At 50.4% G+C, this 25,821-nt stretch overlaps 7 protein-coding genes across 7 annotated transcripts; 5 read left to right on the top strand and 2 right to left on the bottom strand.

The window, feature by feature from the left end:
• Positions 1-356: 356 nt before the first annotated feature.
• Positions 357-7,326, top strand: LOC100899003 (RNA exonuclease 1 homolog). The gene is made up of 13 exons (XM_029112160.1): positions 357-471; positions 710-876; positions 1,229-1,454; positions 1,689-1,850; positions 2,854-2,987; positions 3,165-3,351; positions 3,462-3,631; positions 5,009-5,435; positions 5,730-5,996; positions 6,137-6,300; positions 6,386-6,580; positions 6,664-6,868; positions 6,969-7,326. The coding sequence occupies exons 1-13, from the start codon at positions 357-359 to the stop codon at positions 7,052-7,054; spliced, it is 2,505 nt and encodes an 834-aa protein (XP_028967993.1). The 3' UTR covers positions 7,055-7,326.
• Positions 7,327-9,296: 1,970 nt separating this feature from the next.
• LOC100898939 (cleft lip and palate transmembrane protein 1-like protein) lies at positions 9,297-12,615 on the top strand. The gene is made up of 11 exons (XM_029112207.1): positions 9,297-9,709; positions 9,877-10,212; positions 10,358-10,543; positions 10,628-10,759; positions 10,913-10,993; positions 11,081-11,188; positions 11,348-11,485; positions 11,587-11,720; positions 11,880-12,000; positions 12,104-12,234; positions 12,376-12,615. Exons 1-11 carry the CDS (start codon positions 9,530-9,532, stop codon positions 12,491-12,493), a joined length of 1,665 nt encoding a protein of 554 aa, XP_028968040.1. The 5' UTR covers positions 9,297-9,529; the 3' UTR covers positions 12,494-12,615.
• Positions 12,616-12,692: 77 nt separating this feature from the next.
• On the bottom strand, positions 12,693-15,617 carry LOC100898793 (uncharacterized). Its single transcript, XM_003745732.2, has 5 exons — positions 15,592-15,617; positions 14,006-14,147; positions 13,705-13,907; positions 13,501-13,579; positions 12,693-13,408 (listed from the first exon to the last, which is right to left on the bottom strand). Exons 2-5 carry the CDS (start codon positions 14,126-14,128, stop codon positions 12,977-12,979), a joined length of 837 nt encoding a protein of 278 aa, XP_003745780.1. The 5' UTR covers positions 14,129-14,147; positions 15,592-15,617; the 3' UTR covers positions 12,693-12,976.
• Elp4 (Elongator complex protein 4) lies at positions 14,396-15,627 on the bottom strand. Its single transcript, XM_029112206.1, has 2 exons — positions 15,535-15,627; positions 14,396-15,437 (listed from the first exon to the last, which is right to left on the bottom strand). The coding sequence occupies exon 2, from the start codon at positions 15,320-15,322 to the stop codon at positions 14,396-14,398; it is 927 nt and encodes a 308-aa protein (XP_028968039.1). The 5' UTR covers positions 15,323-15,437; positions 15,535-15,627.
• A 1,242-nt stretch (positions 15,628-16,869) lies between these two features.
• LOC100898650 (DNA-directed RNA polymerase II subunit RPB9-like) lies at positions 16,870-17,563 on the top strand. The gene is made up of 2 exons (XM_003745731.2): positions 16,870-17,127; positions 17,250-17,563. Exons 1-2 carry the CDS (start codon positions 16,987-16,989, stop codon positions 17,487-17,489), a joined length of 381 nt encoding a protein of 126 aa, XP_003745779.1. The 5' UTR covers positions 16,870-16,986; the 3' UTR covers positions 17,490-17,563.
• Positions 17,564-18,708: 1,145 nt separating this feature from the next.
• LOC100898510 (apoptosis inhibitor 5) lies at positions 18,709-22,024 on the top strand. The gene is made up of 6 exons (XM_003745730.2): positions 18,709-19,037; positions 19,129-19,310; positions 19,437-19,749; positions 19,864-20,073; positions 20,159-20,638; positions 20,792-22,024. The coding sequence occupies exons 1-6, from the start codon at positions 18,906-18,908 to the stop codon at positions 21,005-21,007; spliced, it is 1,533 nt and encodes a 510-aa protein (XP_003745778.1). The 5' UTR covers positions 18,709-18,905; the 3' UTR covers positions 21,008-22,024.
• Positions 22,025-23,344: 1,320 nt separating this feature from the next.
• LOC100898858 (cathepsin L1) lies at positions 23,345-25,302 on the top strand. Its single transcript, XM_018640498.1, has 5 exons — positions 23,345-23,487; positions 24,034-24,177; positions 24,273-24,493; positions 24,578-24,770; positions 24,869-25,302. The coding sequence occupies exons 1-5, from the start codon at positions 23,398-23,400 to the stop codon at positions 25,211-25,213; spliced, it is 993 nt and encodes a 330-aa protein (XP_018496014.1). The 5' UTR covers positions 23,345-23,397; the 3' UTR covers positions 25,214-25,302.
• The last annotated feature ends 519 nt before the right edge of the window (positions 25,303-25,821 follow it).

The raw sequence follows: 25,821 nt of genomic DNA, 5'->3' as shown, positions 1-25,821 counted from the left end.
ATGGAATGATGAAGCGTATTGCCCTCCTCAGAAGCTCTCATCCCGACGGATAAGCAATCAGTGTACTGCCGACGGGATTCGAGCGTTCGCGCGTCCATGCTGACAAGCCTCGTCTGCTAGCTTCCCCAAGATCAGACAAGAGCATAGCGCACTTTTGGCCCCGCGCTGCCACTTCCACAACAAATAACAACAACACACACCGAGGAAGAGGGGTGCACGGAAGATATCTAGAATCAAGACCACACAGCGCCGCTTGAGGAAAGAAACCTGCCGGATTCGTTGAATGGAAATTTCTATAAAAACAGAATTTCTCGAGAAGTTTGCGCGGAATCTCAGCTAATGCGTCATCGGGAGGAATGTATCAATCCAAGGGCAGGTTTTCAGCCATCGTTTGCCCTCTGAGCGCCGAGTCTGAGTGTACTCGGCCGTACTGTCATTTCAAGCATGCGCCTCGAGAGATCGCACGAGCAGGTGAGTACCGAATTAGCGTGCTCGGCCCTCGGAGGAGAGCGACCGTTGACAACAACTGCTCCATCCCGAGCGGAAGCTTGGGGGAAGACTGTCAGCGAGGCAATCGAGCTTCAGCAGGTCGGAAAGTCCCCTCCGAGGTTCGAGCTCGATGTCAGTGGATGAATTCGGAATATCGCTTCCGTAACAATGTCGTGGGATGCTCGTTGAGCTACTCTCCTAACGACCCTATTTCTCAAAGCTCCCGAGTCATGCGAGCTCGATAAGAGCTTCCAAATCGCCGCACCTGTACCGCTACCATCAGCTGATCGGCGGCTCTCGGAGACGGGTCCGCAAGTCGAAGTCGTCAGTCCGAAGATAGAACTCAAGATTCCAAAGAGCCATATTCCTGCGATAAGGGTTCCACAGGTAATTCTGTCCAGGATGTTAGAGGAGAGATAATACTTCCGGTTTGTGATTCTCCATGTTTCGTTCTCCTTCCCCGATCGGGCTTTTTTGGAAGGGATCAGTCGGAGTTATTCAGCCTCGAAAGCAAAAACCTAATTCCGACTCCCCCGGTATGATCCTGGCCTTATTCTTATCGTTCCCCTTGATCTGTTCGCTTGTAACTGCATCCCATTATTTTCGGAGAACCTCCGAACTAAGGACAGCCTCTGAATTAATTTTGAATCCTCTGGGCTGGGAAGCTTCCTGCCCACCGATTTCCGTGAATGCATTAGCGCTCTACGTTTACAACAAAGACACGTCCGCAAAATTCCAGTATCGGCCGACGCCCCTTGCCATTCTACAGAAGCGCAATCAAACTTCATCAGCCAAAACCGCAGGCTCGACAAGCTTGAAATCGTCGAAGCCATCGGCGTATACACCACAATACGTCCCCAAGCCCGTTGTGAAGCCGAATGCCTCATCCTCGCTTGAAGCGAAATTCTCATCCGATGAAGAAGATGACAACGAAGAGGAAATACTTAAGGAGATTTTCCAGGAAGGTAAGAAGTCATCCGCGCGGTCTGATTCTGAACCGACTTTCGGAATAGATCTTTCTCGATCTGATCGACGCTCGGCAAGCTAAGGAGGGTCTTGAGTACTTGAGACATGAATCAAAGGACCGATTTTCAGCTCACGTAGTTGGCTTGGGAGCCGATGCTTACTATTATTATTCCAAAGAGAAAGTAAAACGACCCGTGATCTAATATTGACGTCAGACTATTCCCCCCTCCCAGCTGAACCAGGTGGCACCGTCAACGAAAACGAGGATATACAACGGGTAGAAGTGAAAGACATCCGAGAACGACCGGCGGAAAAAGACGTGACGGAATCTGGGACGAAAGACGTCAAAGAAGAGCCCCCAATAAGTCGTCATGAGCATGTGGACAAGAAGGTTGGTTGTTCTGCTTGATTCATTCGATTAGTATTTTCATGATAGCACTGAAAGTTACGCAGACATCATCCATTGCAGAGCAAAAGCGAATCGAGGTCCAATCCTCGCAACGAGCATCGACACTCTTTATCGTCGTCTTCTTCTCACAAATCGTCGAGAGACCATCATCATCGGTCATCGTCATCATCATCATCCGCGACATCGTCGTCAAATCGAAAGAAGAGCAACTGTGATAAATCTGAGAGAACGTCATTGGAAAGCTCGAAAAAACCCAGCGATCGAAGCACCCTCCCTTCTGATGGTAGTTCGAAGGACGGGAAGCGTACCAAGCCATCCTCCTCAAAGTCATCCCACGGGTCCTCCAGAAGTAAATCGGAGAACAAGTCGAGGAAATCCTCATCGGCTCAAAGGTAACTAATAACCAGTAACCACCACATTGGTCTATGACCTCGTCTCGTCCGCGGCTCGGGGTGCGGGCTCTTTCTCGGTCAGCTGAACATGATTCTCCCGCGCGGTACTCTTCCCGCAGAACCTTATTTGTCCGTTGTTTCCAGTCCCCCGAGGCAACCTTCCACTTCCAAAAAATCGCGCGAGAGCTCGGGTAGTAGCAAGCGAAAGAGAGCTGATACCAGCGATTGTGAAGAAGAGTCGGAAGTATTCCCGGGAGAAACCATGAAAGGTGAGACCCTTGGCACGAGAGCGAGTCTAATTGATCGAAAAATCTACGATAGATCATGGATGACCGGTGACGGGCCCACGCGTCCGATTGTACATTCCGATGATCGAGGACGGGTTTCGGTTCCAGAGAATGGTTGCGAATCGGCGGTTCCGAAGGGAAGCGATGAGGATTTCAGCGTACCTGGTATATGATTGCTCCATTTAGCTTTGGAATGCGTTCGATAGATTACAAATTGCGACTTAATTATGCTCATGTATACGGAGGAGCGAGATGATAGCTCACAATCGCCTATCGATACGGGATAAGATTCTGGAATCACTTTTTTCAGATGATGTAATCGAGTTGAGCGATGAAGACCCTGAAGCCGAGTGTTTGAGATTGTTCCAAGAAGGGGGCGTCGTTCCTCAGCCCTCGCGATCTGACTCCCCCGAGCCTCAGAGGGAACCGTCTAAAGTGATTGAAGTGAGTAGGCTCGGTTGAATTGTAACGGAATCTAGCCTTAGCTCGGAAAATGGAATCTCGTCAAACTCATCACACCACCTTCTCCAGTGTGCTGAACTACTCGTCGGAGAGATGAGAGAGCTGTTAAGTCGAATCTCTTGATCGAAGTTACCAATGTTTTGATTGTTCTTCCCACAGATGGTGGGCACGACGCGCAAAAGGATCGCGCATGACCCGTCCCTGAAACCCAGCGTGGTTCCCAAAAAGATTATCAGACCCTCCCCGAGCCAACAATTGGCGATGCGTCTCGAAGCCGTGGCGAGATTCCAGAGACAGAAGTCTTCGGAGTTTCCGTCATCTACAGTGATAGAAAGGAGAAGGATAGGTGAGAAAGTCAGGCCTCAATTGGGCGACACACGAAATTCCATGAGTCTTGGTTCCGACCCACAGGAATCGTGAAAGGATTCTTGTTGAATCGTCGTTCACTTCTTTCAGCCACTGTGTCATCTAGTTTGATCAAAGCCGTTGTGAATAAAAATAGTCTCCAGCTCCCGAAAGCCACGACGCCCGCAAGCGCGAATGAGAGATCTCTTCCATCACCGCCCGTTCAGCGAGTGTCGTTGAATGTTCCAAAACCTCATGCGACTAATCACGTCCAAACGAAGGTCGGTGGCATTGGGACTTTGAGATTTTCACGTAATACCAAACGATATCGGATAGCTTTATTCGGATTTGCTTCGTTCTGCGAGTGTTGCAAATAGCGGGTACTCACGACGAAATCGCTACTGTCTTCTTGAGTACTACAAAATCACATCTTCTGTACAAAGTAGTCGATTCCTCGGCGTGATGGAATCGATTTGCGAGCTCGCATAGTTGAGGCGAACCCCGCGGTGTGCTTCCCGGCCCCATCCCTAGCCTCGACTTCCTGGAGCCGATGAGATCCCCTGTTCGATTAATTACAAATCGGGGTCCGCGTCTTGGGCTCTCGCTGATTGCTCGTCTGGGGTCCCGCCGCGCTCTCTCGATGGAATCCCAGCAATTGATTTAGATTTCATAACGCTCTCGAAATTCCTCATGTGACATAGAAGCTCGACCCATTCTTCGTAGACCCTCTTCTGGTTCGATAATTGCTCTCGGAAGTTGCGGATGATTTCGAGTTCGGACGACATTGTGTCCTCCAAGAGCGAGAATTTTTCTCGGCTCTCGCTCACTCCAGCATTAAGTCTCTCGATGACCTTACAGCTATTTTCTAGCACAGACCTAACTCTATCTCGTTCTGCCAGAATTGCGCGATGAAGTTTTTCATTGCTATCGGCCACGAGTCTATCGATTTCTTCCTTCCCTCGTTTCTCAGACTCGAGGAGGTCGTCATTCAGGAGTATTAGACCGTCGTTTTCGAGTCGGAGCTGAGCGATCGTCGATTCTTTGTCTCGGAGTTCAAGCTGGCTCTGGCGCTTGAATTCTCGGAAATCTTTTAATGATTCGCGTAGCTTCTGATCATCTTCTTGTAGTTTCATCTCGACGGCTTCCAAGGCTTCTCGCAGTTTCTGAGCCTCGAGATCCTGAGGAGTTAACAGCGAGGATCGATCGGTCATCATCATCTTCTCTAGCTCCACTTTGGCCCCGACAACAACTTAAAAGCACCATCCCTGAATGGTGGACACTCACTTTTCTCTCGATTTCGGCGCCGTGCAGACTGTGTATTCGATTGAGACGCTCATTTTCCGCTACAAGTTCCCCGATTCGTTCCTTCTGCTCGTCGAGGGCTCTTTGCTTGGCAGCGAGCTCCGCTTGCACCTCGGAGAGGCACGATTGGAGTTGAGCTATCCTTTGGACGAGGAGACTCATCTGAAATGAATCGATATCCTCCGGAAATGTATCCACAAGGATCATACTATCTCGACTTCCCAGAATTACAAGCACTGGTCGGTTTCGGAAAGCAGAAAATCCGAATTCGCATCGGCTTGAAGGATTGCAAACTTCACGATATGAACCCTCGTGAGTAGACCCGAGCTGACTAACCCGGGACTCTTTCATTACAGGGTGTGAATCGCGTCGCTCACCCTGCCGTTTTCCGCGCTCCGGCTCACGACCCCGCCGCACCACCTCGACCGAGGATCCCTTTCGATTCAAAGGCTAAAGTTCCTGCTAATGTTCGTCAAATGTATCTCGAGAAGTTGATCGACGCGAACAATCTGGCTTGTACTACTTACGAGGAAAGTTATCAAAAGTCTTTGGACGAAGAGCGCGATGCTTGTCAGCGCTCCAAAGACAAGAAGGTCTATCTTAGCGTGATGGCGAATCTGCTTGTCAAGATAAAGAAGCAGAGCGGCGAGATAAGGCCGGCAACGACGACGACCCCGGCTCTGTCTCACGCGGACATCCTCGGCGGGCCCAAAGCCAAGAAGATGTCGTTTTCGATCGAGAAGAATCGCTTCCGACGGCATGTCTCCGTGGAGAACATCACAGGTGAGCTGAATGAAGAGCGGATCTTATCCGTGGGAGGCAGCCTCAATGAGGTTTCGTCGCTCCGCCGGCCGTCGATATCGTGGCGTCTGCTCTCGAGCCAGTTTCCGATCCTCTTGAAGCGATTTTCGCCAGATTCGTGTTTGGAGCTCCAGGATCCAAGTCTTGCGAGCTCGAGCTTTCCATCATGGGGGCGTTGTTAGTCGAGCACAATGACGAAGTTAATGTATTACGCTTTTCCTCCGATGTTCCATTGGAAAAGCAGGAGCGACATAAATGCTCGTATAATCATTACAGAAGAACAATTCTACGATCATCTTAAGGCAAACTATTTAATGACGCCGGCAGAGCTCGAAAGCATGGGCTATCCCCGACCACATGACAGCATGGCTGGGCGTGCTCAGTTTCGCAACGAAAAAGCTCTCACGGCGCCGCCTGATCCCCGGCTCGGATCCGAGCGACTTTGCTGCAGATGTAAAAAAGTGTTCTTCGTCGACGAGAAAGGACTCTACGTGAAACGGGAACTCTGCACATATCATTGGGGCAAGAATTGGACGCGGAGAGGTGAGTCTCGCTGAGGGTATCTCCGCCTAGCATCAGCAACCGTTGAGCGGTCGACGTCCTCACCTACACGTCGCTCGAAATCTCCCCCGACTCCTCCTCGAAAAGGAAACGAATTCACGAGCGTCTCTCTGGCTTTCCAGTCAAGAAAGGGAACACGAGAGAGCAGCAGTACACTTGTTGCGACGCCGAGTCCGGAAGCGAAGGATGCTGCGTGGCTCAAGGTCACGTTTTCGAAAATCCACCTCTGACTGAAGATGTCGGATACTGCACAACAATGACGTCGGACTCATCGTATCCTAAAAAAGTAAGGCTCTCTCGCGAATCATACGAGCGATTCATGTGAAGAAGGCGGCTTTGGATCACCACGGCTTAAACACTCGTGCTCGTAGGTGTTCGCTCTGGATTGTGAGATGATCTACACGACCAAAGGCACGGAATTAGCCCGAGTGTCGGTCGTGGACCTCAACATGAAAACCGTTTACGAGACCAAGGTCATGCCGGAGAACCCGGTTCTCGACTACAACACCCGGTTCAGTGGATTAAAGATGGAGGATCTCGAGAAGTGTACCACTTCGATATACGAGGTGAGTGTGCTCATTTCTCGCTCAGATTCTCCGCTCGGGATGGAGCTGCCTGACAATGCACCTATTCTGTCCGTGTTCCACAGGTTCAGGCCGTTCTGTTGAGTATGTTCTCTGCCGATACGATTTTGATGGGCCACAGCTTGGAGTCGGATCTCAAAGCATTGAAGCTGATACACTCGACCGTCGTCGATACATCAATGGTTTTCCCCCACAAAATGGGATTGCCCTACAAGCGAGCTCTCAAGAACCTCCTCAAAGAGTATTGTCAAAAAATTATACAGGATGGAGGTAAGATTTTGGGCCCGGAATGAGTTTTCGCCAATTCGCCGGTGAGTCGGAGTCGCTAACCTTGACGGGTGCCACGAATTCTCATTTTGATCCCTTGCAGTCGACGGGCACGACAGCGCTGAGGATGCGCGAGCTTGTATAGAACTGATGCTTCGGAAAGTTAAAGAAGATCTCAAATCGATGTGAAGGAACTCCGAGCTCCGGTTACGCGAAACTCATGAGGAACCGGGTGAAAGATAAAGGACGACAGCGGGAAATCTTCCTTCATGTGAAAGCGTACCGGGAAATGTATCGATGAAACTGGCGGTATGAAAAAAGAAAATACAGGCAAAAAACAAAAACCAATTCTGTGTTGAACAACTCATGATTGCGCAGAAACTGACGCTTCCCGTATCGGGACTGGCTCGAGATATCACGTGAGGATATGTGAAAGTTGCCGAAACGCATGGATATGCGCCTATTTGTTAAAGGAGGGACCACTTCGAAGTTGGGCTCGGCGTTTCAGACATAAAGCAAGTCGAATTAATTTAGCCTCAGCTTTTTCTTTGTCAGCATGGACACGTTCGTTTAGGTCGAACATGACGAGTGCGCAATAGGTATATTCGTCCCTGCGACATCCCTCGGATGAGTGCGGTGGGAGAGTGTGAGAGGTTATCCCACGGACACGAGGACGATTACTGTAGCCGACGTTTGATTGCGTGAGCTGTTGTAGAGCCCCGAGAGGATGAATACAGAGTCAGGAGACTCGGTCGCAATCTCCCTTATTATCTCCTTCCATGCGAGGGGATTTGTGTGTATGGCTCGCCGTCGAGGCACCGCGATGTACATGAGTAACATCCGTTCCGAGAGCACGATAGTCCGTGGCGTGCGATGATCCGCGATATGATTTCCTTTGATGGTCAGTGGGGAAGGGGGGTACTTTCTCAACCCATGCAATCAGAGCCGATTTGGCTATCGAGGATGTTGGGGTACCTGATGATCGCTCACCAGAATGGCCGTCGTTTCAGAATCCACGCATCGGCTTCAGTCTCCAGGATCCCATTCCCGCGACCAGTGCGTAAAAGGTAGACGCGACTGAATTCCCCGCACGGGGGCTCTCGATCGAAAGAGGGACAGTGTGGTGAGATTCGTCAATGAAACGGCTGGAGAAGAGACACACAGGAAGGTATCTTCACTTACGTTTCGCGCACCTCATGAACCCGGGCCGCAAGAGCAATCATCAGCATGAAGCATCCCGTGGGCAGACATCGGAGACACTTATTCGTTCATGGGCTTCTATTAGGACCGCGATCATTCCCACAAAGACAGGCTTTTCGAACGAAATTCGTATACTATTATGAATTCCGGTGTCAGAATCGCTCGTTTGCGCGCCTCCCCTGATTGGGAGAGGGAGGACCGACGACCATCTGTTCGAGAAACGATGGGAGAGTGAAGACAATGATGTTGATTATATTTGCTGAAGATTTCACTCAATCGTGCGATAACTCCTTCGAGTTCTAGATCCTGCTTCTCAGCCGTTTCGGATCAGACCCCGATCACGACGGCTCGTTTTTCCGGGGATTCCGACGTCTACTGCAAGGTCCGCAGGATATCCTCCTGTTCGATGTAGCCCCCTGAAACCGAACTCCCGAGGAGAACTGAAGCTGACTTCGATTCCAGATAGGACTCATTGTCATTTCCTTCGGATCCGAAAATCAAGAGCAAAGAAGGACCGAGTGAAGTGGAAAGGTTGAAATTCAATCCTTATGATCTATCAGGAAGAGTGTTCCTCGAAGAGGGTCATAAGCCGCACAGAGGGTCCACCGTGATATCCTCAAAGGGAAATGAAGAGATTAACCACTCCGGGAGCGTCTGAGAGGAAAATCATCACAGGAAATATGCTTGGTCGGTACGTGCCGCTGATTATTGACCGGCAACGCGATCAAGGTGCGATTCCGGATCCGAAGACGGCGATGCTAATGAGGATCAATGATCACAAATAATGCGATCGAACCAGAACGAAGCGAGTCCCGGAGTACTGCATGATAGTTGGTGTCCCGACCCGCGAGTCAGTATTCCTCCCTCGGAGGAGCGTGCGGGACAGTCTCACGAAATTCCTTGTTTTTTTTCTGTTATCGAGTTTTCGGTGGGGTACGAGAAACTTTGACAGGAGGGCTTCGATAGAAAATACTGCGGGAGAATAAAAAGGGGGATACAGAATAGAGAGTCCTCGTGTTCGCATGCGCGCAGCATGACATTTGCGGACCTCTCTTATCCGCTCGGAAATGCATCCATAAAAGGTAAATATCCGGGCTGCCATACACACTGACCACCATTGCCGCTTGCCTCCACCACCGCTACCTCAGCGCTCATGAGAGAGAGCGATCCGAGCGGTGTGAGTGTGCATTAGGGAGAGAGAATTTTGTTTGGCAGATCAGCTGTTGTGGATTCGACACGTCAGTCGCGGAGCAACCGAAAGAAATCGCCGCTGCTGTTGCTCCGGATCGAACTCCGTCCGTAGATCCTCTCCGTTGTTCAACGCGCGGGAGCTGTAGATGGAGGGCCGAGTGACTTTATCTGTTCGTGGTTAAAGGAGCGATTAGTGCATCGGGAGCCGTACAAGAACGCGGGAGAGTCCGGTTGAAGTTTTGTCGGAAGCTGGCGGGACGACGTAATCAAGACATGCCTCTAGCTATGAACTTCCCCTCGTTTTCATGGGGGAGCATAATCACGCTCATCTTCTTAGGCTACATCGGTAACTCGATGATAACCATGTACAAAATCTATAATCCCCCCGAATGTGAAGCTCAAAATGACTGTTTACATCCGGCGTGGAGAACCAAGAAGGATTTCAAGCACCAGGTGAGGCTGCCGGCTTACGAGTTCGTGCGTTCTGCGCCGAGAATTCATCGTCTCTCGTACAGGAAATCGGAGCCTCATTGTCGGGCGCTTTGAGCTCCAGGTATTCCTGTCAAGCCTTGTGATTGGACTAATCAAGTATTCTTCTCCACCCTCATGCTCCCGAACAGCTCGTTCTGATTGTATCCACCGAGCTGGCGACAAACAGAGTGACCCTCGGGGACCATCACGTTATCCTGAATCAGGAAGACTTCGACATCGGTTCCGAGTCGACGTTACGCTCGAGAAAATTCAAGATACCGATGTCGGTCAGGAACAATGGGACTTTGTATTTACACGCGTTCCTGGACACCCGGTTGCCGTCGGTGCAAGCGAAAGATCCATTCACGTTGAATCGCTCCCCGAGCACGTCGAAGCATTCTGTGGTTTTGACACATCACACAGTACCGAAACCAGAAGCGATCTCGCTGATGAAGGACAAAGAGAAAAAATCTCGAGACGAAATCGTGAGTGTCCCATTGGCGATCTGAAAAATCCATTGGATTCCATTATCCAGTTGGTCCGCGATCAATATGCGTTCCTCGCGGTTGCAGAAGTAGGAGAATCAAAACAGATTCGCGTCGTTCATGATTCCACCATATCTATTGACAGAACTATGAGAAGCCTTATGTGCATCTGCCGAGCCAGTTCACCATATCGCTGATGTCGACGCCACACTCGATCAGACTCGGCCATCTATTCCCTCTACTTGTAGAAATCATTCAGTTAACGCCCCAGAAAAAATACATGCCTCTTATATATGTCAACAAAGCAGCTGTGATGACAAAGGATCTAGTGGTGAGGAATGGCTCGGAATCGATTTCAATTTCTCTAAACATGTCTTCATGACACGCGCTAACTGTAGAATTATGTACATGCCAGCTAATCAAGCCGTCCACGGACACCTTCGAAGCAGCTATAACTTTTAATCAAGTGACGATTGGAAAACTGAAATTCCTCTCGATCGTAGAAGACGCCCTGAAAAACATGGCGCAGTTCGGCATTTCCGAAGAGGTGAGGATGCAGTCGGTGAAGCTGAAGGATAACTCATTGTCAGTCAGTGATTTCGGTCGGATATACGTCGTTCCCATTCACTTTTCCACTCCTGAGATCGATATTTCACGCGCTTTACGGGGATGGATCCGATATAACGATTGCCGCTTCCAGGATACTGACGGAGTGAAGAGCATTTTCTTCGACACGTCTTTATTCCTCCTCCTCACAACCATCCTAGTCTCGTCATTACATGTGGGTTGATCTTACAATTATTGACTGGATCGAGCCGCGCTCCGGCTGCGAATAAATGCAATCGAACTTCTCCTTTCTCTTCCCCAGCTCATCTTCGATGTGATGGCGTTCAAGAATGAGGTGTCTTTTTGGAAAAATATTCGAAACTTCGAGGGGATTTCCGTCCGCACTATCGGGTGGAGATCCCTATCTCAGGCGAGTACTTTTGTCCGTGGTTCGCGGTATGCTCAAGACTTCCTCTTCTGGATGCCCAGCTGGGAACTCTCTATTCTGCCGCTTTGATGTCAGGAGATACCTCCCAACGCGATACACATTCCGCACAGCATCCTCACCGATCGCCGTTTTCTCATACAGATCGTCATCCTCCTTTATCTCTATGACAACGATACTTCGCGTCTAGTCCTTTTCTCGACCGCCGTGTCCACTCTGATCGAAATTTGGAAACTGTCCAAAGCTCTCAAAGTTTCAGTGAAGTGGAGGCAGAAGCTTCCGGTCGGCCTGCAGGTGAGTTCAGCGGCGCGTCGCCCACCGTGATAACGTCCCATCCGATCGTTCCGGTGAAGAGCATCCGAACCTGGTTCCTTCCCTTTCAGTTCGGTACCGTGACTGCGGCCGAGAAACAGACCGACGAGATAGACGTGCAGGGTATGAGATATCTCTCGTACCTCTTGTGGCCGCTGTGCATTGGGGGAGCGGTCTACAGTCTGTACTATCAACCGCACCGGAGGTGAGCGTATTCGCCAATTCGGGACCGGCCCGCGCACGGGAAATGGAGCGCGATCTGCTGTCCCTTATGAAAACCCCCTTCCCCTCCCCGCACGAATAATGCGATCCGATAGGGATAGTACGGAATAAAACGATTCGTTTAACAATCGTATTATTGCAGCTGGTATTCGTGGAGCGTGGCATCTCTGGCGAACGGAGTCTACGGATTTGGTTTTCTGCTGATGTTACCGCAGCTTTTCTTGAACTATCGATTGAAATCGGTGGCGCATTTACCGTGGAAGGTTTGTGAGATTCACCGACATCGCTCGGACTCGCTCGTAGACCGCGGAAGATTTTCCCGAATGGAAGCGACCCAGCTCATGTCGAAAAACTTCCTCCTCGCAGGTATTCATGTACAAGGCTTGCAACACATTCACGGACGATTTATTCGCTTTCATCATCCACATGCCCACGGCTCATCGAGTCGCCTGTTTCCGGGACGATGCGGTGTTCCTTGTCTTCTTATACCAGAGATGGTGAGTGAACGAGGGTATCTTCTTGAGCCCCGGTATATCGCGCATCTGGATTCCATCCTTGAACTCATTCCTCTGAGCGGGATAGGCTTACTCCTACCGTGAAGCTGTCGATGATCACTGACTCAGAATTCGTACGATCAGGCTCTACCCCGTGGACAAGTCCCGAAGAAATGAGTTCGGTGAATCTTTCGCTGACAAAAAGTCGCCCAGCAAGTCACAGCTCGTTGTCGATGAGAAGAAGAAGAAGAAGATTGCTTAATTCGTCTCTTCAGATCTCTTTTGTGAAGAACCTCATGACAACGATCGACCCACAGTCGCAACACGACTTCGTGAGGGTGCGTGAAAACTCACATGGACGGAACTAGTCTCGACAGTGATCGTGGAAGGACCATTTCCCCAGTCGGTCCGACTCCAGGGGAACTGATGATATGATTCAATAAATCGATTTTCGATCGTTGATGATTTATTCACAGATCATTCATGATTCGCATAAACCTCAAGCAACCTTCTCAGCCGGATGAATGCAGTTTTACACAGGAGTCTAGATTCGGGCTTGCAAGGGCAAGTCATCATTTCAGCGAAAAATGAATGAAATGAGGCACGATAAGTGTAAAAATTAGGTGCATAGGCTCAGGATGCCATGGGATGGATATTTACAAAACGCTTGAAACCAGTCGTTCCCTCGGAAGCGATTCGCCTCGCGCCTCCCTCTGAACAATACTCCTGGGACACCACGAAAACGCTAATTCAAGCAGTCTTTGTAGTGTCGGATCATGTTGCTCATTCTGGTCGTGCTCCATGAGCAATTGGAACAGCGATAGTCTCTCGTGCACGGAGGGGTCTGATCCTCCTGTTTCCGTATGAGGAAACGGCACTTCTTGTTGAGTTTCGAGATTACCAGAGTCGTGTCCTCTTCCAAGCACACGAAGCCGTTAGATGGCTCTTCGTCGTCGTCGTCGTCTTTGTTACCGTTGGTCCGGAAGCGGTTGTTGGCGAGCATGGCCTCGATTTCTTGTCGTATCGAGTCCTCGACGTCTTTCGAAACTCCTAACGTGGCCAATTCGCTCTCGTTGATTCCTGCTTTCGAATCGGATTGTGAGGATTCTTCGGCATGCATTTCGGCATCTGATACTTTGGCGTTCTCTTGAGGTTTCCCAGCGTCTTCCTGTGAGTCCTGAATTCGAAATTGCGAACACTTGAGCGGGGTGTTACTCTCTCAACACAGATTACTGATTTTCTGCGAATTCCAATATAACCCTGCGCTACCTGAGGTTGCTGATCCCCAGCGGCTTTGACATCGTCGATCTCTGGGCTCGTGTCCCGGACCTTGCTCTGTGATTTTCGCCTGTTCGATTCGAAAAATTCCATAACTCATAAGACTCCACGAAAAAGTAGAAGCATGGGAGCATCTGAGAAGCGCGCGAAGTGTCGCAGTCATTCTATTTGCCTCCGTCTATAAGGCTCACTCACTTCGGTCTTTTGTCTTTATCCTTCTGAGGGCTGTTTTCGAAAGATGTTTCCTCTTGTCCGGCGAAAGACATCAGCACACAGGGTTCCTCGTCCTCCGAAGCTTCGCCCGCGGACTGCGATCGCGAATCTCCACTGTTGACGTGTTCTGCCGAGCGATCGTCGCTTTCGTTGTCTTTGTTAGTCTGATCCGAGGCGTGCCGCGACTGAACGTTCAAGAGAGAAATTATGGCCCCTCCTTCTCGAAAATTTTTACCCGTTCGAAAAATAGTTTATGCGAAAGATTCGAAATGCCCGTATTCACCTGCTTAGCCGGTGGCTCCTGCGCCTGATTGAATAGCGAATCGAATAGATCCGTAGCACTAGGAGCCGTTCTTGGTTTCGGTCCTCGTTTCCGACCTCGGGCTGATTTCTCGCGGTCCGCCATTTTCTCAGGATGAGGCCAACTGTGAAGAAACAAGCGGAATCAGTTAGCGTCAGGTAGTATTCCGACCAGCGCGATGATAGGCTTCGGTGACTGCTTTTCATTACGTCTCAGAACGTCGACGAAGCGCTAGGTAGCCTAGAGCATAGGAGACTTCATACTGCGACTTCATTGCTCATTTCATCAGTGAAGGGACTCAAGTGATGTCTCACAATCTACTTATGGAAAAGGGATTCAGTGAGGATTCGATTGCTCGGATGAACGGTTTATTCAGAAATCCATTGCACGGTTTCCCCCGGACGTTTGACAACTCATCGTAGGGGGACTTTCGCTCAAATCCGGTGGCATATGAAGCTGTTCGATGTCGAAACGTTTGCCAGTCTGGTGGAAAGCGTATTCGACGCATGGGGGTTTGTGTCCAGTTATTGAGTTGATTTCGGGGATCTTGTCGAGATTCAGCAGGCCGTGATGCTTCTTGTAAAGCGGATTGGTTTTCCGCTGATCGCTGGAAAACGCTACCAGCGAGAGCACAGCGTCGGCGATGGCGAAAAACCTTTGGAACCTCTCGTTCGAACAGCAATGGGGCACAGAGACCCAACAGACGACGTTTACGTGTCGAGACAAAATCTTCAAAGTCCTCAAAAACTTGTGATCCAGCAGCAAACCGACGGTTGCTACGACTCTGAGCACGTTATCGCTCGGGATTGACGAAGCCAGTATTCTGAGGATTTCCTCCGAACTCTGTACGAGACAATTGCATCTCACGATATCGGCTTTCGCAAGCTCCTCGGGTTCGATGCTGAGGACGAAGTCGAATATGTGGTCCGATTGACTTTCGGGAAGACTCTGGTGCTCGGGTAGCCGCTCGTATCGGAAAGCGATCTTCATTTCGTCCCTGGTTTGAGGAAGTTTCCATTCCCTCGGGATTTTCTTCGGGAGCTCACTCAAATCAAGGCTTGTTCCTCCGTCGATAATCATCACGCGATGGCCGTGAGCTATGCCTTCGGCTATGAACGATTTCGTCAATTGAATCGCGAAGACATTGTGAGCATCTTCCGCGATCAGATTTACGCTCCCCAGCGGCAGGCCCCCTCCGAGAATCGAATCTAATTGAGAAGATCCTGCTGACGTTGTGGCGACGAGTCCAGGTCGGACGCCTTTGAGAGACGATGCTACAGACCGTCTCTGGAAACTCATTATGGTTCTCTGGTGCAGAAGCTAGCGCACGTTTCCCGGGCACGGCTCAAGCTGCTACAAGCAGGAGATATTGTCTTCCGCAGGGATGGAGAGACCGCCAAAACACCATCGAAATCTGGGAGCCAATAACAGAGTTAAGCCCACGGGAGCCTCAAGAGCTCTGATACCTTGAGGTTCCGTATACCGGCGTGAATCGCACTCGTTGAACTCACAATTTTGACGGACCCGGAGATGATTGGGTGATCTAGTTTCTCATGAAAGCCACTTACGAGTTCTGATGTTCGAGAGGGCCCCCGGCGGATGACAACAATATTATCGTCGAGCAGCAGCCCACAAAAGAGAGTGCTCTGAGCCCAAGCACAGATCACAGGCCGCGAGCATGAGTCTTGACGTCAGAAAGATGGAGGCAATATGCCCTTCGAGAATTCCTCTCCGGGAATATCGTCCAGAACGTTAGGACTGCTCAGCAAGACATCATACGATTGCGAAAATTCCTCTCGGCAGCCGTCTCTAGGGCGAATACCGGAGAGTTCCACGCTTTTTTCGAATTTCGCGGGCTCGAGCTAGCGGCACCATTGGATGGGGACGCGCTCACCGGTTCTCTCCTCGTGTCACTCGGTGGGTGCCGGTGGGACGAAGCGAGTTCCATTCATGTCGCCCGGCGGCTGCCCCTCCTCGTGAGCTGCGATGAGTCCGTGATAGCGGAATGGGGGATGGAGACTTCATGCCGCCCACCGCCAGCCTCCCAAGCGATTGAGGGGAAGCTGGTCCGTGGGGTTCCTGTGGGCAGAGTCTCCTCCCTCCTCTGGGCAAATAATCCCCGCTCTCAGAAAGGCTGGGAAACATTCAAAGTAGAGATGATCGGGAAGTCCCATGACCGGTCCCTCCCTCGGAGCTCTTGGAGATTCCGAAACGAAACGCGCTCCGAGTCTTAACCTGATTTCGTCTCAATATGCGTTCGGCGTGGGAGACGACTTTCCCCATAGACGATTACATCCCACCGCTGCTCCACGCGAGCAGCGCGAATATTTCATTTTTGATTCCTCAGCAAATCTTGATTCCACGACCACAAATCATCGCCGAAAGATTTGCATGTTATTCAACTAAAACCGCGCCGCTGACTGAGAATTCGGCGCCAAGTCTCCCCACTCCCCGGGTGAGGGGTTCCCGAAGAGATGGACTCGGACCCGAGTTAGACTCGGAGTGATATCGCGGGTCGAGCACTGGAGAAGGCCAGGCGTAGAGACCTAGTATCGAAATCGATCACGATTCACATGAGTTTCGCCAAATTCGATATCGACTATGATAAAAGACTCTCAGAGATGGATGATAATGAGCTCATTTGAGGATAGACTAAGCTGTCATTATTGAGCATTCTAGATCGCCAGAGACGACCCGATGCGGGTATACGGTTATCGTGGAATTCCGAAAACACCTCGTCCCCCGAAGCGCTGCCCGCACTCGCCTCTCTCTTTGAATTCCGCGCGCCCTCGCTGTACCTCTCTCCCTCTCTGACACGCTGAGCGAGTGAGTATAAACATAAAAGCGGCTCAGACTGTAAGTGAGCGCAGAAGTCTCGAGTCGTCTGAGTGAGTGATTCGAAGACTACTCGATCTACCGAGCTCGGAATCTCTGTCGACAGTAAGGGCATCGGTCAATTCAGGATGAGCCTAGACATTCACGATGAAGGACCCGGCTTCGTGGGAATTAAGTTCTGCCAGGAATGCAACAACATGCTGTATCCGAAGGAGGACAAGGACAATCGACAACTGCTTTTCGCTTGCCGAAATTGTGATTTCCAACAGGTTGGTGTGAACAGGGAGCCGACATGGCTGCTCTATGGGGGATGACCCTTCATGTTCTGTTTCATCTCGAAGGTACCTCGAGTTGCCATTTCGACTTCACTAATCGGTACCATTCATTTCAGGTCGCAGACAACCACTGCATTTACGTGAACAAAATTACACATGAAGTGGATGAGCTGACTCAAATCGTCAGTGACGTCATATTCGATCCGACTCTGCCGCGTACTGAGGAACATCCTTGTCCGAAATGTGGTCACAGAGAGTCCGTTTTCTTCCAAGCTCAAAGCAGGAGAGCCGAAGATGAGATGAGACTCTACTACGTTTGCTGCAACCAAGGGTGTACCCATCGTTGGACTGAGTAGACCTTGCTGCATCGCTACTATTTCCATTGTAAACTGTAATTATTCTGTATATAAATTCGAAGCTTATCAGTCTATGATTCCCATCTCATTACTGCCGGGGATGCCGTTCGAATCAACAGCGTTTCTCGCGAGCCGTGGGAATATTCCTGATTCGAGAGGACCTGGATCCTTAGTACTCCAGTCTGACTTCACGCACGTGTTGGAGTATAAGAGTCCCGAAAAATATGTAGATAGATATCTTCATTGACTGAATATTTCGATAGAATGAGCAGACAGCTGGTTTATCATTGAATTGCGACTCATAGATTCCGAAATTACATCCACGTCTTTCGATTGTTCGAAGCGGGATCACGCATATAGATATGTAAATGGTACAACGAGATGGAGTTTTAGCGGATACCTAGTAATACTTTGCGTGCTTACTTCTTCCGCAAGGGAACATAGCAAATCGAAATACAGATGGGCTTGCACATCATCGTTGGGCCCGATCTGCCTTCTATGAGTTGTGTGGGCTCAACGCCTGAAGTCGCCCTCTTGAAGAGCTCGATCCTCCTCGGCTGAGAATTCCTCTGGAGCGGATGACTCTTCTCTGTTCCTCCCTTCTCTGGATCAGAACCCGGCAAACCCCGACATCGTTCCCCTTGGGGCTTCAACGTCAAGCAGGGCTTGACCGATCTGCCGGATGCGACCTTCTCCGCGTCGAGAGAAGAAAGTGATTCCGTGGGGCTCAGCCTGATTCGGAGGCGAACCCTCCCGGAATTCGATCGGCACTGAGCCTACACTCGCGCCTTAGGGACGAGAGATCGCCCGTCGATCTATTCTCGAAGATGGATAGTGGATCGGTTCCGCGTTTCCGAACCGCCCAAAAGCCGGAATCTCACCACGGAAATCGCGAACTCAGCCGGTTGACCCCCGGGTTGCTCTTGCACTCTAGTCGAGAACCACCGACTCATGGCGACAGTGCGCTCGATGATGAATGATGTATCGGTTACGTCTCGCCAGATGCAATCTCGGTAGGCATATAGGGATAGGATAGGCATACCGCAGTCCGGTGGAGAATACTTCTTCAAACGTTCAAATTCGCCCGGCCCGGCTCAGAGAGCACCACTCGTCGTCGTCTACTACACCCGGCTCCCCTCTCCCTTTTTCGTTCTGCTTGTTTTGTTTTTGAAAAGGACGGCTGCTGCTGCCGCCCCGCCGAGAAGAACGATACCCTGAGTGTTGTTGATGTTTCTACTGCTATCCGTGTTTCCCGGCCGTCCGCCTCCTCCAACGTGTGTCGTCTCGAACTTCGATAGACCTTTCTCGCAAGGTGTTTATTTGTCGGCTCCATTGAATTTGTGTTCTGAGCAGTGTCTATCGAGATCGTATCGCTGCTGAAAACTTCAACCACGCGAGCAACGAATCCGCCTGAGAATGGCGAACCGTCTTGATGAGCTCTACGGCTTCTACGATGAGCTCGTGGAAGCAGAAAAAGAGGGAAAATTGTTGGAAAAAACGAGTGTGTATGAGAAAATCATCTCCCGAGCTCTCACCGGGGACTCAAAGGTCCGTTTCTCGTCGCCCATGTCGTATGATTTCATCCTGGTTTTTGAGTCGTGTTTCTGCAGGGAGTTCTCATGATATTCGGAATTTGCAGGAGAAACGCTTGGTGTCACAGTTCATCGCGAAATTCTTCAAGCATTTCCCCGAACTTGAGATTCGAGCCGTTGAAGCGCAAATCGAACTCTGCGACGATGCCGATATAAACGTCCGCAAACAAGCTATTCACGATTTACCTTCTTTCTGCGCCAGAGGCCACGACGACCCCTACATATCGAGGTAATGTTCTGCGCTTCTTCAGCTCAAGTCTCCCGAATGCTTTTGTGTTCCCTAAGGGAAGACATACGCCAATGATTTCCGGACTGGTCTGGCTCACGTGAAGAGGAATTCCATTCGACATTTCAGAATCGCGATTGTCCTATGTCAGCTGCTGATAGTCGAAGAAAAAGGAGAGTTGGCTATCGTTGAGAAATCTCTCAACACTCTCCTGCGGCAATCCGTCCATGCGACGGTGAAAGGGGTCTTCGGACAAATGACTTCGTCCGTTTGCGACGACAGCATGAGAGATGCCTGTATCCGCTTCCTTTGTAGTAAAGTCAACCTCAAAGTGCTCGAAAAGGAAACCGAGCAAATGATGCTGGAGGAAGCCGTGAAGGTAGCTACTCTACTCGGCGGGGAAGAATTCGTCCTCCTCCTAAAGCTTCTATCTGCACTCAAGGTTTGTGACGTAACGCTCCTTTCTCATCTTGAAGCAATGGAATACTCTTAATCTGACGTGGGCAGCTGACAGAGAGTCCACACTAATCGTATGAACGAAAACTTTTCCCTTCAGATCTCCAAACTTGTCGTGAACCAACAAGTTATCCTGAAGATGATCGCCGATCAGCTCCAACTTTCCTCCAATCCAGCTTTCGACGCAGAACACATCGTCAAACTGAAGACGTGTCTCCCCTTGGCGATACCGTTCTTCACCCCTTTCACTCCGTCACAACCTTACGTGACACACCTCGTGGACGGGTTTCTGCCGAAGATGGACGTACAGGTGAGTGAGGATCGATAGCGTCCCCAGGGAGTTCGCAATGAGCGAGAGGAGGTCCAACTTCACATTCGTTTATCTCTCGTTACAGTCACCCGATAGTCTTGATCTTCTGAAAATTTTGGCTCAAATATCTCCGCATTACCGGCACCTAACTGATGAAGACAACGCTGACCTGAAGCTTGAGTTCGAAAGCGTACTCAAGAGCCTGTTCGAACGCATACAAGAGTTTTTGCCCCAAGTTCCGGCCGACGACGATCTTGAAAAAGATCCGGAACTTCCGTCGCTGCACCTCAGCCATCTGGAGTGCTTGCTCCTTGCATTCAATAATATCGCCCGCAAAGTGGATCCAGCCTTCACCAAAGACGAAGCCCTCCTGAAAAGTATTCGCCAGCGTCTCCAATACTTGAACCGAGGCCTTCAGGGCGAGGCCAAGAAACTGAGAGGGCTCATCTCTCAAGGCGTGAAAATTGATGCGGACAAACGGGCCGCCATGCAGCTCGCTCTGAAAACCATCGCGAATTTAACCGCATTCATCAAAGATTGGTTCCATAATCCTCCCGCTTTCAAAGTGAGTTGAATCCATGACGAAGGACGACGGGTTTTCATGGAGGAGCAGACGAAGTTAAGACGATCTCTGGGATGGGGTTCCGAATCTATCTACCTGTTCCTCGTCCCACGATACTCTCCGATGCTAGTCTTTAACCGTTCTCCCCCTCCACAGACGACTGTCGCCCCGTCCTGGCTCCAGAACGAATCGGCGAAAAAACCGTCTGCGAGTGCGCAAGCCAACGGATCTAACCAAGAGAACAAGCGGAAAGCCATCGTTTTTGAAAACAATGATGCCCCGGCGAAAAAATTCGGTCGCGACAGCCGCAAACTATATGAGCCTCCGAAAGGGAATTCCGGCAGGGGTCGTTTCAGGTCTGGGAGGTGGTGATCGACATGTGAGTCAGAATGTAATCGGTCTGATGACGAGGTCCGCGGTAATCTAAGCCAACGTCAAGGAGCACGTTGGTTCGGTAAGTATAAGGGGAGCGTCGATTCCTCTGATAAGTCCAAGGTCTAGGCTTCGACCCGCTCCGTGGTGTCCGATACCATTTATTTATCTTCCGGCAGTTTTAGTTTCATGACCAGCGTTGATGGTGCGGCCCCTGTAAAGTTCTGCCGCTCTCGAGTCCTTCCGCTGGGTTTTTCGAAATTTCTCGAGTTCCGAGAGTCGTGAATGCTCCAAGTCTTCACCAGTCCGATACCCTCCGGTCGGTCCCCGAAGTTTCTCATCCCATATTTATGCTTGAATTAACTCTCATCTATCCAACACTCGATGCTCTAACCGCCCGATATTCGAGTCTTTGAAACTTGAGTCTTGTTGTGTTTCCACCCACCCCGGCTCAGCTCCATCACTTCCTATCCGCCTACATTCATAGATTTGAGCTTTAGAGGGAATATCGTTCTCGATGAATCGCCCCGCTCCCGTTCCCCTCGAGAAGTGGCCACCATGAGGACCCAAATTTTTCGTACAGGAAATTCGTACTCGTCGGAATGGAGCGCTTTTGCGCTTTTCTGTCCCTCATTGAGTACAATGCAGGTGTTTGTTCGGGGAACATGTCGGTCGAGCGCGAGACATCCATTGTAAAAGTTCATGTCTATCCTGTCGATCGTTACGAGCTCGGACTGTCGCACCATGTACATTTCGGCAATGTACCTTTCAAGTCGAAACGCAGCTGCCCGTGACCGTTCGGGGACTCATCGGTCTGGAGCTGCTACTACGTCCCCGGTGTCTCCGGGAGAACTCGCACTCCTTCGACGTGAACATCAGAGGCTTCTCACAACTGTATCAGATTCCAAGATCCTCGTGCTCCAGACAGGTTGTCTTTGCTCTCCAAATCTTTCCGATCCGCAGCCGATAGATATGCCGAAATGAAATAAACTTATTCCTGCAGTATGCTGAGTGAAACGACAAATTGTGTTTTCATTGATGTCCTTGCTCGCTCCTTCTCCCACATACATATATCGACGAGAATGTGAAGATCAGCTCGGAAGCTATATCTACACTTCCGATCAGACCCTCACTGACACTTCTCTAACTGAGTACTTTGGGGGCGCGTTCTCCGACCGGTCAAAATATCCGGTTCAGCGTCACTCTGGATTCCTAGACACTGCGTGGTCGATGGCCGATCGGCAGTCGTCTATATTCCACTAACGACAGGAATGAGAAGTGGAATGCTAAAAAGAGTCACGTTCGATGGCAACAAGGTCCGCAAGCGTGAGTGTGTGTCTATGTTGGCGTATAAACTTGTATATCCCATGTTGTATGATGCTTTCTCGGTATTTGTTGATCCACGCCCACATTCGGTGATTTACAACCGAATAAATATGCTCTGCACAAAGTGTGCAGAACATGAATGATTGAGGTCGTAATTGAGTCAAATTGCATGGTCAACAGTTTTCCGCGGTATGCCACGCCCGCAGCTCTTGTCAGGAAGTATCAGCTTCCTCATGCAGGTGCTTCAGGTGCGTAGAGAAGCTGTCGCGGGAGAAACTCGGTCGATGTGAAGCTTCTCGGAAAGAGAAGACATGCGTATCGACGCCCGATAGCGGATGACCTGCCTCCATCTACTTCTCGGAATCTCCCGCATCTCAAGATCTGGAAGTTTGAAAAAAGACACCTGGCAGGAAGCCGAAACGCAGGGGCGATCCCGTGGCGTTCGTACCACATGTCAGTCCTGGGCTAATGGAGTTCGCCAACGATTTTACAGGGAACGCCGCGCTTGCATCGACTCACTCTATTTCCGCATCTTCCGCGGCTCATTCCAGACAGTATCTGAGGTTATAACTCCTATCACGAATCGTGGAAGAAGGAGTTCTGCCTCATCAACCCTCACATATATGAGGTCGATGGAATCCGTCGAAGGATACAGCGCCTATCTAATGGAGCTACGAGACTCTGCTAAAAACGATCGAATTTTCGACGCCTCCAGCAGACTTTTTAGGAACCAAAGCAAAGTTCGGGATATCGCGCCGGATCGCTGCGATTCCCGGAAGCGCTGGAGAGGTCCCCCGATCTCATGGCAACGATTTCCATTTAACACGCACTCCATTCGCATTCCATGGCCCGCCCGGGCTTCCTTTCGCACGGAATGTCGTCTATAAGATGGCACCGGAATCCTCTCTCGGTTGATTTATCAACACTCTCGGCTAGTTCCAAGGATTAAGGCAAGACGATCTAGATCCCTCTAGATCCTTCTCTCCACAATGTTTGCCCATCTCTGAGCGCGTGAATCACCGCAGATATCGTTGGTTCAAACTTCGCTTCGAGTCAGCGCAGGGATGAAGCTCCTCGCTGTCTTGGCTGTCATCGGCTTGGCGTCCGCCCTGTCGCCGAATCCGAATTTGAACCAGCACTGGGAAAACTTCAAGGTGAGTCCTGGTCGGGGCCCTCCCCGCGAGAGTGAAGATATTCAAGTCGCCACAGCAGATTGCGGTACCATGACGGCGACTGCGGCATCGACGAGAGTGAACTCTAATAGGCTTCAGAATCCTCGACGAACGATGACCCCATGTTATGTATCGCTCGAATGATACATCGCGATGAATGAATAGATACGTCGATCCTCTTCCGAAATCGTGTGCTTGCTCGGAAAAGAATACTGTCAAGTTCGGCAACTGATCAGACGTCAATATGCCTGGCCCGGAGAGATTGCCGAGAGAACGAGAAGCTTGGTCGTGTTTTGATAATTCGCGAGCGCTTGGAATACATCTGACTACTACGCGGGATCAGCTGCTGGACGCCGAGTTCAAAGTCGATTCGATGGATACACGAAGGCTTGTAGTCGTTACCGCGTTGCATTCGCTATCTTATAACGTTTGACCATCGTGTCGACCATGGGAAGACCGCACACGAAGCCGCGGTGATCCGGTGTGATACGTGCACTCGTCCTAATTCATCGAGTCCGATGCTTGCAGGCTGAACACAATAAGAAATATGAAAGTTTCCCAGAGGAACTCATGCGCCGACTCATCTTTGAGGAAAATCACCAATTCATCGAAGACCACAACTCCAAGAAGGAATTTGATTTCTATCTGGGGATGAATCATTTCGGCGACCTGGTTCGTGGCTTTCCGCGTCAGCACCATCTAGAAACCTCCCCAGCGATGGCTCGGGGACCTTGAAATGAGCTGAGAAAGACGATTTCTTTGTGCAGACCAACAAGGAATATCGGGAACGCTACCTGGGCTACCGGAGACCGGAGAACACTCCTTCGAAGGCGAGCTACATCTTCAGCAGGGCGGAGAAGATTGAAGATGTTCCAGACCAAATCGACTGGAGGGATCAAGGCTTCGTCACTCCGGTCAAGAATCAAGGACAGTGCGGATCCTGCTGGGCCTTCTCCGCGGTCGGCTCCCTGGAGGGTCAGCACTTCAAGTGAGAACGTCACAAGTATTCTCTTCTTGGCTATCCTATGTCGCCCCGTTTTCCTTTCCTTCTCTAAGGCGCACTCCGATCCAGGTCTACCGGGAAACTTGTGTCGCTCTCGGAGCAGAATCTCGTAGACTGCTCAACACCTGAAGGGAACAGCGGTTGTAATGGAGGTTGGATGGACCAGGCATTCGAATACGTCAAGGACAATCACGGAATAGATACTGAGGACTCGTATCCTTACGTGGGAACCGACGGCTCATGCCACTTCAAGAATAAATCGGTGAATATCCGTGCTTTCCTCTTCGGAGCTGATCGCCATGAAAAGCATCGTGCGATTTCCCGGAGGAGAATTCATTCTCACCTGAGTATATTCCCTAGATTGGCGCAACCTTGAAGGGTTTCATGGATGTGAAAGAAGGTGATGAAGAAGCTCTGCGTCAAGCCGTCGGCGTCGCCGGACCCGTTTCCGTGGCAATCGACGCGTCGTCGATGCTCTTCCAATTCTATCGCGGAGGCGTGTACAACGTGCCGTGGTGCAGCACTTCCGAGCTCGACCACGGAGTGCTTGTCGTCGGTTATGGAAAACAGTTCCAAGGAAAAGACTTCTGGATGGTGAAGAACTCTTGGGGCGTCGGTTGGGGAATTTACGGCTACATCGAAATGTCCCGCAACAAAGGTAATCAATGCGGAATCGCATCCAAAGCATCCATTCCAACTGTTTGATTGGAGCCAAGTTCTTCTCGTAATGGCCATTGTATGAAACTAAATAAATGATTCCGTGTGGTTTGCTCGACGATCCGATTCGGAATTAACACACATCGAACTTTTGTCTGTGCGCGTGTTGCAACGCAAGAGCGTTTGTCGATTAGCGATCACGTTCTTTCCGGGCGTGGTCTCGATGACCGACCCTTCAAATCAAATTGGTGGCGGACGAGGATCCTTCTTCCTCAAAAGCTCGGCGGTCCTTCATGCTATCGGCTCCATCGTCGTCATCGCCGAGCGTTGCGGTGGCCGCAATAACAATTGGATGGCATCTATTTCCGACATCAGAGTGCGCATTTCTGATTCGATCCGAATCGGCTGCTCATACCAATCAGATTTCGTGTAATGCACGAGACTTCAATTGTAATTCGGCTGGTTCCAGTGATTCCTGAAACATCATGGAAGTGCGAGTATCTCAGAAGATGCATTTCGCGATTCTGAGATCCGATGAAAATAGGAAACCCTTGGCTCTGAGAGAGATTTCGCGAGCTCTGAGAGGACGGACCGTCCGCGGCAGAGCACGAGAAGGAACTTTCGGATTCTTGATCGTCATTGCAAGCCACGAACTT

The sequence above is a fragment of the Galendromus occidentalis genome, unplaced genomic scaffold, assembly GCF_000255335.2.
Source record: "Galendromus occidentalis unplaced genomic scaffold, Mocc_1.1 scf7180000077485, whole genome shotgun sequence".
NCBI classification, from domain to species: Eukaryota; Metazoa; Arthropoda; class Arachnida; order Mesostigmata; family Phytoseiidae; genus Galendromus; species Galendromus occidentalis.
This window is presented reverse-complemented; position numbering and strand designations above follow the sequence as displayed.

Coding starts and splice junctions, on each gene's coding strand:
- LOC100898858 (XM_018640498.1), top strand. CDS start 23,398: ATGAAGCTCCTCGCTGTCTTGGCTGTCATCGGCTTGGCGTCCGCCCTG. Junction 24,494..24,577: donor CTGGAGGGTCAGCACTTCAA/GTGAGAACGTCA, acceptor ACTCCGATCCAG/GTCTACCGGGAAACTTGTGT. Junction 24,771..24,868: donor GCCACTTCAAGAATAAATCG/GTGAATATCCGT, acceptor TATATTCCCTAG/ATTGGCGCAACCTTGAAGGG.
- LOC100898793 (XM_003745732.2), bottom strand. CDS start 14,128: ATGGCGGACCGCGAGAAATCAGCCCGAGGTCGGAAACGAGGACCGAAA. Junction 13,908..14,005: donor AGGAGCCACCGGCTAAGCAG/GTGAATACGGGC, acceptor TTGAACGTTCAG/TCGCGGCACGCCTCGGATCA. Junction 13,580..13,704: donor GATAAAGACAAAAGACCGAA/GTGAGTGAGCCT, acceptor CGAATCGAACAG/GCGAAAATCACAGAGCAAGG.
- LOC100898650 (XM_003745731.2), top strand. CDS start 16,987: ATGAGCCTAGACATTCACGATGAAGGACCCGGCTTCGTGGGAATTAAG. Junction 17,128..17,249: donor GAAATTGTGATTTCCAACAG/GTTGGTGTGAAC, acceptor CATTCATTTCAG/GTCGCAGACAACCACTGCAT.
- LOC100899003 (XM_029112160.1), top strand. CDS start 357: ATGTATCAATCCAAGGGCAGGTTTTCAGCCATCGTTTGCCCTCTGAGC. Junction 472..709: donor TCGAGAGATCGCACGAGCAG/GTGAGTACCGAA, acceptor TATTTCTCAAAG/CTCCCGAGTCATGCGAGCTC. Junction 5,997..6,136: donor CAAGAATTGGACGCGGAGAG/GTGAGTCTCGCT, acceptor CTGGCTTTCCAG/TCAAGAAAGGGAACACGAGA.
- LOC100898510 (XM_003745730.2), top strand. CDS start 18,906: ATGGCGAACCGTCTTGATGAGCTCTACGGCTTCTACGATGAGCTCGTG. Junction 19,038..19,128: donor CTCTCACCGGGGACTCAAAG/GTCCGTTTCTCG, acceptor CGGAATTTGCAG/GAGAAACGCTTGGTGTCACA. Junction 19,750..19,863: donor AGCTTCTATCTGCACTCAAG/GTTTGTGACGTA, acceptor TTTTCCCTTCAG/ATCTCCAAACTTGTCGTGAA.
- Elp4 (XM_029112206.1), bottom strand. CDS start 15,322: ATGAGTTTCCAGAGACGGTCTGTAGCATCGTCTCTCAAAGGCGTCCGA.
- LOC100898939 (XM_029112207.1), top strand. CDS start 9,530: ATGCCTCTAGCTATGAACTTCCCCTCGTTTTCATGGGGGAGCATAATC. Junction 10,213..10,357: donor AAAAATCTCGAGACGAAATC/GTGAGTGTCCCA, acceptor ATCTATTGACAG/AACTATGAGAAGCCTTATGT. Junction 10,544..10,627: donor TGATGACAAAGGATCTAGTG/GTGAGGAATGGC, acceptor TGTACATGCCAG/CTAATCAAGCCGTCCACGGA.